This window comes from Sardina pilchardus, chromosome 5 (genome assembly GCF_963854185.1).
Source record: "Sardina pilchardus chromosome 5, fSarPil1.1, whole genome shotgun sequence".
NCBI classification, from domain to species: Eukaryota; Metazoa; Chordata; class Actinopteri; order Clupeiformes; family Clupeidae; genus Sardina; species Sardina pilchardus.
Genome location: NC_084998.1, coordinates 16,411,898 through 16,429,397, shown reverse-complemented (window position 1 = coordinate 16,429,397; position 17,500 = coordinate 16,411,898). Strand labels below are relative to the sequence as shown.

The 17,500-nt window shown below is 46.1% G+C and overlaps 1 protein-coding gene across 1 annotated transcript in view; it reads right to left on the bottom strand.

Annotated features, from left to right (window-relative positions):
- The window catches only part of stk32a (serine/threonine kinase 32A), a 38,761-nt gene that overhangs the window by 10,602 nt on the left and 10,659 nt on the right, over positions 1 to 17,500 (bottom strand). Inside the window, exons 4-7 of the mRNA XM_062535956.1 lie at positions 15,640 to 15,813; positions 6,485 to 6,522; positions 2,224 to 2,313; positions 1,472 to 1,575 (exon numbers count right to left, since the gene is read on the bottom strand). Of these exons, the coding sequence (XP_062391940.1) occupies positions 1,472 to 1,575; positions 2,224 to 2,313; positions 6,485 to 6,522; positions 15,640 to 15,813 (406 nt within the window). The remainder of the gene's footprint in view (positions 1 to 1,471; positions 1,576 to 2,223; positions 2,314 to 6,484; positions 6,523 to 15,639; positions 15,814 to 17,500) is intronic.

Below are 17,500 nucleotides of genomic sequence, written 5' to 3'. Positions count from 1 at the left end.
AGCCAAGATAACTCATGTTGCTGTGTCGTGTCCAGGACTGTCATGATAAATGCAGACAAACTGAAATACAGATCTAAAAAATGTATTTGTTTACTGCCATGTCTGGACAACCCGTCTAGAACAACTGTGTGTCCAGCAATAATGTCATGAAATCTGGACTGCCCTGCATTATTCAGACACCTCTTCCAGAATAACTGGGTCAGCTCAGAGGAAAACACCTGAATGCTCACACCTCTTGGGTCCGTTCATAGCCCACAGGATGTGATGTCACTCTACACAGGAAGTGAGGTTGCTCAGTGCCGGAGGTGAGCCACAGGGTAATACACACTGGGTGTCCAGAAATAAGGTCATAAAAAATGAACTCCAATGCAAAATTCATCACTGAGTTTAACGTCTGCGACATAGTGAAGTACAACTTGAGGAACAACACTAAACTGCAACTACACACCATACTTGCTAACAGCAGGTGTATCAGAGTGTGTGTGTGGCGGACATTCAAAGCAATTTCCAGGCAAGTTGCCCATATCTGTCAAAGCTTCATGCTTGCCTTAAGAGTCAAACCGTGCCAAAATACTACTCTCTCATTTCAGCAAACAGGAGACGTCCAAGATTATCCGTTTTTCATCTCAGGGGAAACTCCATCTGAGCGTGAGGCCAGCGAGCTGAAGCATTCTGAAAAGAAATCTCCACCAACCAATGTCCTGCCATCATTGAAAGGATGTGAGTGAAGAGCAGCCATGCTGGGTCTATTGAAACAAATGTGGCTGAAGTCCCTTCTCTATCATCTCCATATGGTCAAATCACTGTGCTAAGAATTAAAGGGATAGTTCGGGTTTTAAGACACGAAGTTATATGGGTTCCCCGTCAGCAACGTTGTGCATCAGCACTGACTTACCCCGCAACAGCGTCCTGTGAGCCGAGATCCAGCCGGTTTTTGATGGTGAAGAAAGTAGTCCGGCAAGTTTCTGGGGTCACGAAAGTAAAGTGTTTTTCTTCTCAAAACCATATGCGTTCAAAAGAGTGATATATTTGCACCACAAAAACGTTGTCCAGGAAAAATTCAAACCTCGTTATCACTTACTTATTTTTCGCGATTCCTATCACTGCGCGCTACTGACAGCTGGACAACGTTTTTGTGGTGCAAATATATCACTCTGTTGAACGCATATGGTTTTGAGAAGAAAAACAATTTACTTTCGTGACCCCAGAAACCTGCTGAAGAAAATAGTCCGGCATCAAAAACGATCTAAAACCGGCTGGATCTCGGCTCACAGGACGCTGTCGGGGGGTAAGTCAGTGCTGATGCACAACGTTGCTGACAGGGAACCCATATAACTTCGTGTCTTAAAACCCGAACTATCCCTTTAAGTAACTGCTTGTATGAGTGTGTGTGTGTGTGTGTGTGTGTGTGTGTGTGTGTGTGCATGTGTGTGTGTTTGTGTGTGTGTGCGAGTGTGTGTGTGAGGACTACCTGTCCTCTGAGAAGCTCATAGGCCGTGATCCCAAGTGACCACCAGTCCACTGCAAACGAGTATCCGGGATGGGTCCCCTCAAAAGGCTGAAAGAGTTCTGGGGCTACACACACACACACACACATTGGACAAACACACACGCACACGCACATAGGACACACACACACACACAGACACACACACACACGCACAAGATTAACGATGAAACACACCAAATCACATCACACTATTACATTGAGCTACTGTATACAGAGATGATTGGAACAATTCATGAGAAAATCAGGTAAGATGAGTTTGAAAATATTTCAAAGGAAACATGTAGTAGATGTATCTCAACTTCATTTCCATTTTCATTCGTTTGTTAGTTAAAGAAGAAAGGCAACAACAACAACAAAAACAATAGCTCAGGTCGCACTGGCACTGTTCCTTGTGTCTGCTCCCCCACGGCCACTTCTCCCAGCCTGTCGCTGTCACTTAGGCGGCCCATCAGTCTGCGCCACTAATCACATTGAGCCACACACATATGTTTCCGGGGTCAATTTCCCCCCGCATCCCCAAGCCTCGTCCATAACTCGATTACACAACGCCCCGTTCCCCTCCCCTGCCGAGAGAGGCATCAATCGAACACAAACACAACACAGCAGCGTGCACCGCCGGGCCTCCCTGGAGAGTAATGACGAGAGAGAGAGAGGGGCCAGACCGGTTCCTGGAAAGACAGTCAACGGTGACAAATGTTGGAAATAACGTCTACCCATGTATGGCTTGGTTCCGGCGATAGAGCAGGCTTTGAGGTCGTCTTTCACCACGGCGGCGATGTTGAAGTCCGTCAAATGGACGTGACCTGTGAGGAAGGGGGGGGACACACACACATCGAGAAAATAATCAGCATTCACTTTGACAAACATTAGATTACACGTCAAGCCCGCCATCTGCAATCCGTCCTCAATCCCCCGAGCACACTCATATGTTACGGTAATCCAACAAGATCTCAAGACATCTAATATGAGGGTGTACTGGACGCTTAATACGCCAGACCGGTCACCTGGACGAGAGAGCACAGCAAAGTCAAGCAGGTGCACAAATGAAATCACATCACTCTGGTGTTATAAAGTGGTGGTGCTTCTTTTAATGCTGTGGGCAGTGAGGCCCCCCTGCCCTCTCTGTTCCGCGAGCCACGTAGGGCTTTTTCCGAGAATTGGGGGGGGTTGGGGGGGGGGGGGTTCGGGGGGGGGGATTGGGCATTGGGAATAGACCTGGCACAAATGCGGCCAAAGTCACAGCATCACCTTGGTGCTCCACGCCTGATTGGCTACAGTCACGTACACCAGCGCCAGCTTTATTAGTGGACCACTGGACGAGGGGTGGACGGAGGGAGAGAGGAAGTGGGGCGGAAAGGAAGAGAAATAGTGAAAAAGGGAGAGAGAGAGAGAGGCAGAGATGGAGAGAGATAGAGAGAGAGAGGCAGAGATAGAGAGAGAGAGAGAGAGAGATAGAGAGAGTTGCTGGGAGGGAGAGGCAGGAAAAAGGGAGAGATGGGAAGAGAAAAAAGAGAGAACTCTACAGGGAAAGCAAGGGACAAGGCTGGAGGGAAAGATGGAGATTGGCAGAGAAAGAGAGCGAGTGAAAAAGAGAGAGAAAGAGTGCATGTAATGGTGGAGAGAGTGAGATCAGAGGTGTTTAGATTTAAGGTAGCGGAGCGAGGGGAGCAGAAAGAGAGACAAGGAGAGGAGAGGAGAGAAGAGGAGAGGAGAGGAGAGGAGAGGAGAGAAGAGGAGAGGAGAGGAGAGGAGATGAGATGAGAGGAGAGGAGAGGAAAGGAAAGGAAAGGAGAGGAGAGGAGAGGAAAGGAAAGGAGAGGAGAGACGAGGAGAGACGAGGAGAGGAGAGGAGAGGAGAGGAAAGGAAAGGAGAGGAGAGACGAGGAGAGACGAGGAGAAGAAAGGAGAGGAGAGGAGAGAAGAGGAGAGGAGAGAAGAGGAGAGAAGAGAAGAGGAGAGGAGAGGAAGGGAAAGGAGAGGAGTGGAGAGGAGAGAAGAGGAGAAGAGAGGAAGGGAAGGGAAGGGAAAGGAGAGGAGAGGAGAGGAAGGGAAAGGAGGCCCCTGCATCAATATCAGCAGCAGTCGTGGGAGTGTTACCTGGTCGCCGTGGTGAATGTAAAACGCTCGGGGCTTCAGACGGCCCCGTTTTATGTACACACCCAGCCTGGGGGCTGCAGATAAGAGAGAAATCAGCTGGCCCGGGAGGAGGACGGAGACATTGTCCACACACGCAGTGGACAGATCGACAGATGGATGGATAGAGGGGATGCATGGAGGGACGAGATCTTCCCGCCCTTGTCTCTTTCTTTCCGTTCTCTCTGTTCTCTCCTCCTCTCCCGGTGTCAGACAGCTATTCTCTGTTTTGAATTGATCTATTCTCTTTGTCTATATGCACTTCTCGTTTCCCTGTTGTTATTCTTCTTTTTCTCTCTCCCTCTCCATCCCTCTCTCTCTCTCTCTCTGCACCCCCTCCCTCCATCTTGGGGAGGACAGATTCAGGTTGGAGGCGGCTGCCCGTGTCTGGGTGATTGTCCTGCGCTTTGGGCAGCGCTGCAGGGCTGCCCGCAGTAATATGCTACTGACAGGGAGGCTAATGTGCATCTCTCTTTTCCCCTCTCTCTCCTTCTCTCTATCCCCCCCACCCTCTCTCTCTCTCTCCACCCCCACCTCTCCCTCTCTATGTCTTTTTCTTGCCATCCCAGGGGAGGGGCACACTCAGTTAACTCTGCAGAGTGGGAAATACTCCCACTGGATGAGTCAGCGTTTCCTTAAGGGTCCTCGACACGCTTCAAGGGGTTAATGTGTTGGGGTGTGTGTGTGTGTGTGTGTGTGTGGGGGGGGGGGGGGGTATGGTCTGAGTGTGTATGTCTTTGTTTGTATGCAGATGTACAGTATGTGTAAATGTAGTGTATATCTGTGTGTATATATACAGACATGTATGTGTGTGTGTGTGTGTGTGTGTGTGTGTGTGTGTGTTCATGTGTATACTGTAGGTGTGTGTGTGTGTGTGTGCAAGCACATGTGTATGGAAGCACATGTGTATATGCGTGTGTGCATATTTGTTTTATTTATATTCTTGGCTGTGTGTGTGTGCACACATTTGCACCGGCATGTCAAGGTGTGTGTGTGGAACCTATCTTTTTCACATTATCTTAACTCTCCTCACTTCTAGAACTCTCCGGAACATTAGTCAGAGGAGCGCATTCATATTTCATGGCAGCCGCGGCTCTTTAACTTCGCTCGGGCATTTGACAGCAGGGCCCTCCCGCATGTCGTAGAGGTCGACACCGCACAGTGGACAACTCGCCCAGGCACTGCCGCTTGTGCCTGATACAGGCTGAGCATACTAATAAGGCCAGTTTGCACTCTCCTACGCAGATACTGTATGTTAAGCGATGGGCATCCATTTTTATAAGTACTTTTTTCACTGAAGGAAAGGCAGTTTTACAGTGTTCTGTACTAGGAAGGAAAGAATATATCAACCCTATCAAACCTACCCCGTATTGTACGGTATTACCATATCAAGGCGTATGTAAAGAATATCACACTTATTTCAATATTTCAAATTCTTAAGTGCACTGTATAAGTGAGATATGCTGTTGCTCTGACAAATCCGTGAGCAATCTCAACCAGAATGGTCCGGTTGGTGTTGGGCCAATATTGACTATTACTATTGATTATTTCCACTGTAAAGGGAGCTATTTCCTTGAAACTTTGGCTTAGGCTTTCGTTATTGGGGAAGTTGAGGCTTCAGTTTGTGAGATACAGTGAAGCTCACTGTTGCTGCCGCATAAATAAATAAAAATAACCAAGCGGAGCTGAATGATCCAAAAACAGCACAGTCACTGGCCACCACTTCAGCCTGCAGGCTTCTCCACCAGGAGCATTTCTACACAGTGGCTTGGAGCTCCGGAGAGAATCTGGAGAGAAACCCCCACCCACCCACCCACACACACACACACACACACACACACACACACACACACGCACCCAAAGGACCAGACGGAGGACAGAGAATACACACACGTCCCATATGGAGTTCCCTCTCTCAAAAACAGCAAGCTATTTTACGAGGGGCCCGTTCCGTGAATGCCACCATGTATCAGCGTATTAGATAATCCACTGGAAATATGAGCCCAGTTGGAAGGCAAGAGTGTGCTGCTGAGGCCTGAGGCGGACAGACAGGCCTCTACTGGACCGAGTCTGATGAACATGAGGAGAGCACAGGTAGTACTTGTCTAGATTAGAGCCCCATGATAATGTTCAGAGGAAAACAAAGGAGAGAAATAGGAAAAGAGGAGAAAGGGAAAGAGAAAGAGAAAAGGAAAGAGAGAGAGAAGGAAAAGGGAAGGAGAAGGGAAAGAGAAAGAGAAAAGGAAAGAGAGAGAGAGAAGGAGAGAGAGGGGGAATGGAAGAGAGAGCGAGAGAGCCTACTCTGTTGCCTTGGGCCTCTGTTGTCGTGGAGAATAAAATCAAATACAAAGATTTCTCTCAAACTTTTTTTTGTTCCTCACAGAGTTTATCGCTTGCTCCTCAAGATAAACTTGACTTGATGGCGCTTGTTACCCACTGTCCCCAGCCACCTGCCGCTTGTGTGTGTGTGTGTGTGATTGTGTGTGTGTGTGTGTGTGCGTATGATAGAGGTCATAATGTTCTTCACATTATTATTCAGCATATCAAATTAAATTAGCATACTGATGAAGAATTATGCGCTGTAATTGTATGCTCAGATGGAAATGGCATTCTCTCATTGGCGGCACCTGTTCACTCCTGGCTCCAACGCGTCGCATTGGCCACACTTGACAAACACAAACAGTGCTCCGGGGAGCACAGCCTCATGGGAGATCAAATCACTCTTTTAACCGAGGCGGGCAGTCCGAATGGACAGCGGCACGGAGGGAAAAGTCAATGCCTGTGTGGTGGAGTACGGGTGAGGACACCGGGACACCTTTAGAATGCTGTGGCGTCGCTTACCGTGCTCGTCCAGTAGGATGTTGTCTGGCTTGACGTCTCTGGGGAGAAGAGAGAGAGAGAGAAAAACACAAGATTCAGCAGCGGTGTGAGCATCGCCGGAGGCAACATCTAAGCTCCCCCCATCACTATTCATTACGTTAAAAACAACAAAAACACACACACACGCACGCACGCACGCACGCACGCACGCACGCACGCACACACACACACACACGCACACACACGCACACACACGCACGCACACACGCACACAAACACGCACACATGCACACACACACACACACACTAGTGCTGCCGCGATTAATCGATATAATCGAACTAATCGATTATGAAAATTAGTCGATGCCAATTTTTTTAGTCGACTAATCGTTTTGCTATTGACCCCCTATTTATTTTTGGTCTCCCGTCTCTAACGGCTGTGATGTTATTAATTCTGTTATTAACTCTACAAAAGTAGGCTGATATTGATATGAGCATATCTATATCTATGGCTATATGTCATGTTTTGGCCCTTCAGTTGAGTTAAAAATAAAATGGACACAACAAAATAACGATAATTTATTTTTTTTAATAGTCGTTTAGATTAGTCGACTAATCGAAAAATTAGTCGAAAGATTAATCGTTAGAAAATTAGTCGTTAGTGGCAGCACTAACACACACACACACGCACACACACACACACACACACACACACACACACACACACACACACACACACACACACGCACACACACGCCAACCCAGTCTTAGGTAAAGGGGACACACGCTGTCAAAGTGAGCACAGTCAACAGTGGACAGAATGCATGACATGCAGAGAATGCGAAAACAAAGAGAATAAATATCCCTCTGGCGCATGCATTCATCATTGATAACCGCTCAACAGTGTTCTATTTGGTCTGACAGCATAGCGTGCGGATCTATAACCATATCCTGTACTCCCTTTCTCCCAAACGCGACACGACCGCGGTGTCTTGGCGAGGGACTATCCAGGTGTCCAGGTGACTATAACGCAACACGTTGGCTTCAGGTAATATATTCTTGTGGGGTGAGAACCAAGGTCTAAGAAAATGTTTCGAGACCATTTTAATTCAGGAGGGAGCAGTTCTCCCTGCGTCTCCCTCTCAGTGCAAAACCTTCAACTCTGATCTGTGAGATGTGCCAAACTCTCTTCAAACACGGCTTCAGATCAAAGAGAGCCGAGCAACTTCAGTTCAGTACTTCAGATCTCCACCCTCTCTCTCCCAGTGCACACACGGGCACACACACACACACACACACAAAGTCACATAAATGTACAAATGCACACACACACACACACACACACACACACACACACACACACACAGAAAGTCACATGAATGCACAAACGCACGCGCACACACACAGACACAGACACAGACACACAGACACCGTAACATAAACACACACACCCACACACACACAGGAGGGGGGAGTCCAAGAGTAAAGGCTGCAGCAGGTGTTCTCGCTCCACTCTGTGTGTGTGTTAACAGGTGGACTCTGGGGCAGACGCGTCCCAGTGTAGCCCAGAGCAGTGCAACATCTGTGTGCTTTAGTGGCTAAACGAGTCAACGCTGCGAGCCAGTCGTTAGCACCCACATGCCACACACACACACACACACGCCACACACACACAGCCTAATGAGCTCCGACTGGCAATTAAGAAATAGGCCCAATTAGTGTATCAAAGAGCAGGGAGAAAGAATAGAGACACACACACACACACTCTCACGCACACACACAGAGGCAGTAACAGGGAAAGAACGGAGAGGAGGAGACAGTTAGACATTTAGGCATCTTTGTGTGTCTGTGTCTGTACGTGTGTGTGTGTGTGTGAAAGTCTGTGTGTGCGTGTGTGTGCATACATGTGCATGTGCTTTTACGGAGCCTGGTGTTTGGTGACTGGCGCTCGGGTGGTGGGTTAGAAAGGTCACTCTTGTTGTGCTTAATTAGCTGACATTTCCATCAAAAGGAGGGCGAGAGCACAGGCAGAGAGAGAGAGATACAGAAGTAGAGAGGGAGAGAGAGAGAAAGAGAGAGAGAGAGTGAGAAAGAGAGAGAGAGATAACAGAGTGGGGGAGAGAGAGAGTGCAAAACAGAGAAGGCGAGGGAGAGAGAGAAAGAGAGTGAGATGGCAAAGAGGGGAAAAGAGAGAGATGGAAAGAGGGCAAAGTAGAGAACACAAGGGAGAGATGGCGTGATAGAAATAGAGAAGAGAGAGAGAGAGAGAGAGAGAGAGAGAGAGAGAGAGAGAGAGAGAGAGAGAGAGAGAGACTAGCAGGGTGCTCTTGTGGAGGGGTGGGCCAGGCTGCTGCACAGGGGCGGAACTCGCTCATCATCACCAACAAAGGGAGATCTATCGATGACATCGCCCATCACCTAGACAACAAGCCCCCACGGGAGAGTTGCGTGGCAACCTAGAGGAAGGGCTTTTTTAGTAAGCACACACACACATCCACACGCATACAAAGTCACATAAACACACACACACACACACACACACACACACACACACACACACACACACACACACACACACACACACACACACACACACACACACACACACACACACACACACACACACACACACACACACACACACACACGTGTCTGTGCAGTGCACCTGTGGGTTAGATGTCTGCCATTTAGGTCACTACCCTGTGCACAACACAAGGTCTGCCGGTCTGAATGAATGGGCTGATAGGCTAAGCTGAAGGGTGAAGCCATTTTAAAAATTTTCTGTATTTACATTGCATATTTACTCTTCAGTTTTGAAACTAATACATACTGTGTTATCTTACTTAATTATTCATTTATTTGTGTTATTCTTATTCAAAGTATTCACAAACAGAATGTCCTTTTCTTTATTGTTTTACCAACTTTATAAATAGTATGTTGCAATACTCTGTCTGTTGTAGTCTCCCTGTATCTCAACTGTGAAAGCTGGGGGCTAAAAACAATAAACTCATGACCTCAATATCAGGAAGTGCACCGATGGTTGAAATATATTCGTGATCTGCACTGTAAGCCACATTGTGTGAAAGTGCCCCGGAGAAGAACACAATGCAAAGGTAAATACTGTTATTTCTATTTCTGTTCACTCCATTTCTCTTCTGTCATTCACAGGACAATTACTTTGCAAGTTCTCTTTCATCTGCAAGGCTGCAGTAAAATAACCATTACTTTAACAATGCCCACCACCCCTACTAATTCAAAGCCAATAACACTCTCCATAATCTGATATTCAGAGCCGTCTCAGACTTCCTCTGTGCTTTCATTTGGACACTCTAAAAGTGATCATTTCCCTCTTCTAACTGCCAGTATTTCCTCCTTAAGCTGAAGTGGACCATTCTCAGCAATTTGGAGGCATACTGTATATACAAGTATAGACATACATACCTACCTAACTAACTACTGTACATCAGTCAATACTGGATGAATTCGTGTTTGTTTAAAAACATATTCCTATAGACCCTTTCCACAAGAAACACAAAAACAGTGCTTGAACGTTTTATTTTGGTCCCAAACTACTTCCGTTAAGATAACATATGGAATGTAAAAACGGAAACCTTGTGGGAACAACTATGATGCTGACACAGTAATGGAACTCTCTTAAAAACGGTCTATAACAAAATGCTAAATTAATAAATAAATACAAATCTGCATGTTTTGCACATTTCAAAAAGAACCCTTCCAAATATGAAGGTCCTGAGAAGGACAGACGCCACTTGACTCGACTCTTCCTGTATCCCCCCACTCAAGTAGCCGCTACTATCGTTGCTTCCGCTGTCGTGTCACTCTAGCGTCCTGTGGAGGGGCTATTAGTGATTCAGCGTCGACCCCACTGGCTTGCGGTGCCGAATCTGATCCTCCAGCCTTTTCCCTCGCTTGACTAGCCCGACAACCTATTACCTGGATCTAATAACCTCATTACATCGCATATCATGATGAGGCCAGTAACTGAGCTGGGCTAGCGGTCATTCGATCCCCACACATGATCAACACACAGACACACACACACACAAACACACACAACTAGCCACGGTTGCCCTTCACCAAACCGAGCGGCTCAACTGCGGTTTGTGTGCCTATGTCTGGTGTTGCATGCTGGGTAAAACCTGCTCCGCTGCCAAGGAGGGAGCGGGAGGCTGCGCTGCGGCTGTGCTGCTCTGCGGTGTGTGGGGGGGGGGGGGTTCCTGGATCTCTGATAAGCTCTGTGATTAAGGAGTGCAGCAGGGGCCAGGTCGGGCAGAGCAGCGCCACATCCGGACCGGACCTGGCAGAGCTGGAGCTGGACGGGCTCTGGAGTCGACCGACCGTGGGAGATCTGGCCTCGCTCGAGCTGTTACACCCCCGGTGATTACAGATTAAAACTCGGTGCGGATCGAGTCAGGCTTTTGTCGACCAGAACAAAAAGGCGCTACATTCACAAGGTCCTCAATAAGCCTTCTCCTTTCTCTCTCTCTCTCTCTCTTCTCCTCGAGATGAGTAATCAGGCGGTTAAAAGTCGGAACGGCCTGTGCGCCTCTGATGGATACAGCCTTGGAAGAGACAAAGGCTCCAGAACAGAAGTCTTAAAAGTCATTGTTCAGTCGAGAGTCAGAAGTTACGGAAGTCTTTGCAGCCCAAGCTAAGTCCCAGTAAATCTACGGTACAAGGACAGCTTGATACAATTTTTATTTTTTAAATATCATCAACGTAGAGGTGGCGGAGTTGCCAAGTGAGACACCATCTATCATTGAATGTAATTAGTCTGTGGTAAGATAAGGGAGATATCTCATAATTAATGACATTCTGACTTAAAGGTCACGAAAAAAGAGGTGAATGCCATCACATTTGGATTTTTACATTTTTAACTGTGAGATTAAACTTTGAGAGCCTCGGCCATGTGAAACATTTACAGGTATAATTTTGGAAAGAGGCACAAAAGCTCGCCGAGCGTTACTAATTGAGGGAACAATTCCGAGCAGTGTGGCTATAACAGCCTTGCGATATAACATGCATTATTAACACCCTCAAACTCTTATCTTTTTTTGTCTTCCTTCGCTCCGATCCACTTCAATGAAACACCAAACACTGTACAATTAAAGCAGTTCTGGGCCAACTCTGCATTAAACATGCTGTCTTGTTTCACAGGAAGCACAGCTTCACACCGCACGTTTCATTTCAAAACTTTTCTGCATGTTGTTGCACGAGTGCTGTATTCCCACTGGTTCCCTTACACTGCACGCTGAACGCATGAGCAGTTATGCCAGTGAACTTTTGCTCTCAACGTCGATATCAGCTTTGGATGGCGGAAAGTACCTCTGGATGACAAGAGGGCAAAGTAAAGAGAGGCAATGGAAAGGATTAGTGTAGAAGGGAATGATTCATATGACAGATGATTCACTGTTATGAATAGAACTGTGCTGTGTGGTAAACCAAACTCTTGGGTGGGTAGTGAATGTGGACAAAACAGAGTGACAGAGGAGGGAAAAGAGACAGATAACCCAGAGAGAGAGAGAGAGGGAGAGAAAGAGGGGGGGGGGGGGGGATTCTTTGCGGTCAACTGAGAAAAAACAGTGGATATCCGCAAGTCTCACAACTATTCAGAACATCCCGCACCCAGCAGAAGTGGAAATCACAGTAGGCCTATTGAGCGTGCGGACACGTCTCTCTGAGATAAAAGCAGCACTCTCCCCAACGTGTCCGTTGCCTGTGGGGCGACCAGAGGCCTCGGCCAGAGAGAACACGCACCGGCCCTCCTCTGGCCTGGGCAGGAGTGGAATTTCAATGAACAGACATGCTTTAAAGGCACTCTGTGTGAGAGAGGAGCCTCTCCTCACATACTGATTTAAGTGTTAGGGGGTAACGCGAGGATCCTGTTTAAGTTTGAAGCCGACTATGAAAAGGATTTCCTGGCCTAGAGTTACATTTACAATTCCATAAATCTGCACGGACAGAATTCCATTTCTGGCAAAAAAAAGGAATTTGCGCTTGGGTGTCAGAGATTGGACTCGGTTACTTATGTCCAATTCAATTCGGCGGCTGCTGGGGTCCAAACCCATAAGGTTAATAGTGCTAACTCTGCAGCTGTGGTGGGGAGAGGGGAGAGGACTAGCCAGGCTCCCCAGTACGCCACTGTGGTCTGTGGTCTGCGGGCCATCGATGAGGAGGGAAAGAGGCATCCCAAGCAGCTGAAGGATGATGAGAAAGAAAAAAAAGCGCTACACAAAAGTCCTTCAGCCTCAGAAGGAGTGATTGTGTTTGGAGCAAAAGATAAGGAATCCAGAGATTGACAGCGAGATACTTAGAGCAGCAGCACAATCTAAGGCCACCTCACATCTCCTGCTTTATAGGGGATTATAAAAAGCCAATCATAGCCCATGTGTGCCCAAAACACACTATCTATTGCACTGTGACATTGTCGCAGGTAGAAACATGACCCTTTCTCATCATTTTTAGACAAATTGGGTACACCCCTAGTGCTAAACGGGTACTCAGTATGTTGAGCAGTGACGAAAAGGGCAACTCCCACACCGTGTTACTTTAAATCCCTGAAATCTGCTACAGCATTCCTATTCAAAGACACATTATGGAGATGAGTCCTGAAGTCCTACCAGACATACAGTACCAGACAGTGTTGCTGTTGTTGGATTGAGAATAAGAGAGAATATACTGTACATGACTGCACTGTTTGGCGTGAAACCGTTTTATACCAGTAGCAAAACTTCAGCTCTGCTATATCTCTTCTGTGTGAATGCAGAATGGGATTGAGGACTTTAAAGAATCCTTAGAATGGGAAAGCTCTAATTAATCCCTGTTGGCATAAAAACACTGGATGGAGAAAAAAGTCTGTGAAAATAGACGTAGATTTCTACACGAACACCAGTGCTCAGGAAACAGCAGACGGGAAAGATGGATACATTAATGCTGTTGACTGATTAATTCTTAAACATCCCCGTTAAACATTTCACTCGTTTTATAAATGTTTTATGTCCTCATGTCCTCTCACTTATTTCTGTCTAGTTCCAGCTATAATCTGTTGAATCTATAAATAATATACTATATACTCACTATTCTACAGTATTGTGTGTAATGTACAGTACTATCGTAGTTAGTCTATCAGGTTACAAGTCCATAGAATTCTTATTTGTAAGATTTGCCTCACCTACTATAAAAGTGGACACATCTTAATGAATAACCTTTTCCATCAGTATGGAAAAGGTCATTCTCTTGTCTCTACTCTTGTAATTGCCTGTTTTTACAGAACTTTACATTAGCACAATGCTATAATCTACACGACAAACAATAATATGATAACTGATATACTATAAATCCTGTAACCTGATCACCTTGTTAAACTGTCTGCCAAATTTCCTAAAGGACAAGCTTGCATCTTTTAAGTTCAGTGCTCGTGTTGTTTCCCCAAAGGTTTGGAAAACTGGTCTCTGCAGATTGCATTAATTGAATAGTAGTCTTGCGTTAATAATTGAAGCCCCTTCGAGCAGCTGTTTTTCTCAAAAATAGGAACACAGGCCCCTGTGTCTGTCATGGAGTCCTGACCGCAGGCCAGTCCCTGTGGACTAGGTCACAAGCACTGGAGGGAGGACCGCTCTGATGTCAGAAAGCTAAGGGGACAGTGAAAACCTTGGGGATGTGCAGGTTCATGCAAACACGTACACACACACACACACACACTATAGATCTATCTATGTATGTATGTATCTATCTATCTATTTATCTATCTATCTATCTATCATCTATCTATCTATCTATCTATTATTTTGTTTCCATGCACCTATCATTAATGTACTCGTTTTTGCCATTGTTTCTTTCTTACAGCTCTTTCTCTGTTGATCTCTCCTCTCTCCCTCTGCTGTGGTTTGTGTATTCAATTCTCTGAGAGATGACTTGAATATTAAAATGTCTCTCTCTCCCATTCTGTCCTCCAACTGATGAGGATAAAATATCTGATGTTGAGTGCAGAGCAAAAAAAATCATAAAAGGCCTTGAGAGGAGAAACATCAATATGCTTACGGAAACATATCATATTAGCTTCCCCGCTGCATCAACAGAGCTAACAAGTTGCTACGTGTAATGTTCAGAGCACTATGTCAGAATCGAAAGGGAATGTTTAAAGTAATCTCCCATAAGTTCACAAAGCAAATGGTGCAATCTGTTACTCGGGGTGTGATTAATTAGGCCTGCCAGAGGTCCTGAAGTTGCTCATTATTCCTGTTCGGGGAAGGCCCTTTCTCTCATCACCACACACGCTCTCCAGCTCTCCTCTGCCAGTGATTCACGGGGCACGTGCCACACACAGTTTTACAGTGTCTCTGCACCTCTCATATAGTCATCCTCTCACACAGTCATTCCATAGAAGTGCTCCACATCTCAGGAAAATAATTAGATGTTTTTTTCTTTTATATTTAAGTGATATAGAAGTGATATAGAAATACTTTTGAAAAATATATAATGTGGTATGGGCTTAAATTTGCATGCCTGTATGTTAAGGACAGACTTCTTCTCATCAGTGATGAAGTACTTCAAATACACCCTGTTCTATCCTACCCTGTCCCTGCCTATCCCGTCCTATTCTAAGCTTTTCGTTGCATTCATAAAACACAGCGCACATAAATAACTATTCACAGTGAGTGCTGTCCCTACTGACAGCCCTCGTATCTGAAGAGTAGGCCAAGCCTTCAGGCAGAGAGCCGTGCGTTCTGTCCCTTTTCCAAGGGCACCTCTAGACAAAGTCAGGAGGAGCTGGGATCAAACCAGGAATCCAGCAATGGCTTGACCTACTATTCGACCTTCTCTTCCTCTTACCCAGTGCATCTATTTATAAGGCTTTTTTTTTTGCCATGATCTTTTTCCACATCGACATACCTTGAGCAAACAGCAGGACACTGAAGTTTGCTGAATTTTACAAAATGTGTGCTTTGGTGTATAATGTAGGACTGCACCTTTTAAACTGATGGCAACCCAAGGACTACCATTCTGACTAAGGGAACAGCATGAATGAAAAACAGTGATGACCTCATTCACCACTTTATCTAATGCATGGTCATGGACCGCCAACAATGCATCTAGAGGTCACCAATGGTTGAAAAGCCCTGTTTTACTGTAAAAGGATTGTTTGGCTCCCTCACCTGTGGATGATGCGCTTGTTGCGCAGGTAGTGGAGAGCCAGGGCTATCTCGCAGACGTACAGCTTGACGGTGGACTCGGAGAAGTGCACGTTCTGCTGCAGGTGGTAGCGCAGGTCGCCTCCCAGCAGCAGGTCCACCACCATGAACATGTCCTCCTCGTCCTGGAACGAGTACCTGAGGCAGAGAGAGAGAGCGAGAGGGAGAAAGAAGGAAAGAAAGAAAGAAAGAAAAGAGAGCAAGGGGTCAGGTCTCTTCATCATTAAGTCATGACGTCATGATATTACCCACCAACTATAGCGTCCTTGGGTGATTTAAAAATACGCTCAACTGATTACTAAAATACATTTTAGATCTGACCAATTCCCGGTGAAACATAGAGTTAGTGATTGAAAGATTTAAATTTAAAGTATATTACCAGCCTAGCCAAAGATAAGGTATATCTTAAGATCAATACTTCCTATTCTACTATAAATCAACTTGTTGATAACGTCCGTCTTTCTAACAAACTATAATTATCACATTAGCGACATCAACTTGCTTAGTCCATAGAAGCAATGCGACTTGCTCAGAGTGTGGCAGAAATGTTGTTCGCCCTAATAAGGGTTTATGTACCATCAAAATGATTTTGGAAACTTAATTTTAAGATATAAAAAACTTTCAAGGGCTGCTCTAAGTTGAAAAACAGAAAATATTCAGAATTTGGAATATCTCAACAATTTTGTAGATCTACGTTATCACCATGCAGCCCATTTCACTTTCAGACTGAACATTCTGCAGAAATAAACTCCTCCGCACCTGGTTGCATTGTTCAGATAATTACTAAATGCCCCAGAGAACAACTGCATTTTCCCAAGTTGAGCTGGACTTTAATCGGCTGTATGATGTGCCGGTGTCCATCTGTCCACTGTTTAACAGCCACAAGCCTTTCATCCATTAATAAGCCAGAGGCAGCTCGGCTAGATGTTTCAGTGCACAGTGCATTTAATGTCTAATGTTTTGTACCAGATCATTCAGCCATTTCAGAAGAACAAGAGTCGGACATGGCACATCTAGCTCAGCACTAAAAGACAACTTCTGCCTTCATTCATGTGATACTTTTGAGAACTTAGTGAGGCTTTTCGTCACAAATTCACATCGCAAAAGTATCAGTGACCCATCCGTGGGCCAGGCCAGGCAAGCCGCTTGGGAATGTCAGTGGTGTTGTTAGCATCCGTACTCGACCACTTTCAGCTCAAGAAACATTTACTGTTGTGTTGTTCTCGCCGCCTTGTTTACCCCGTGCGCCTCAAGGGCGCTGGCGATGTTCCGGGCACGTGGCAAGGTTGTTCGGGGATGATTGCTCTGAGCCACGGCGCGTTCGCCTCGCGCCGCGCGGCCGTCTCAATTATGCGCGAGTGCTGCCCTGCCCCCTGAGTGTTGATTGATTGAGGAGACTCCAGCGCGTCTACCCCCTGTAGTTGGAGTCCTTCAGCTCCGATTGCCCAGGGACCGTACAGATTGCTCCGTAATTAGTCTCATAACGGGTCTCTCCAGGACACTTGTGTTACAGGTTATGGACATATAGCAGGCCTACTTCTTATAGATTCCTGTGCTACATTATAGTAGGCCTACCTCCTATAGACTCCTGTGCTACAGGCCTATGTCCTAAACATTACTATGTTTATTGTTTGTTTTGAGCAGCTCTATGTCTTTCAATCAGAACGCTCAAATCCTTCATGGCTACTCTGGTGCTGACACATTCGTTTAATTCCCCTCAACCCTCAAATGATGGCAATTGAGCACAGCGATCATCATTAATGGGCATATTCATTATGAGAGCGTTAAGTATCCAGAGGGGCCATTCTGATGTGGCGACAGGAGG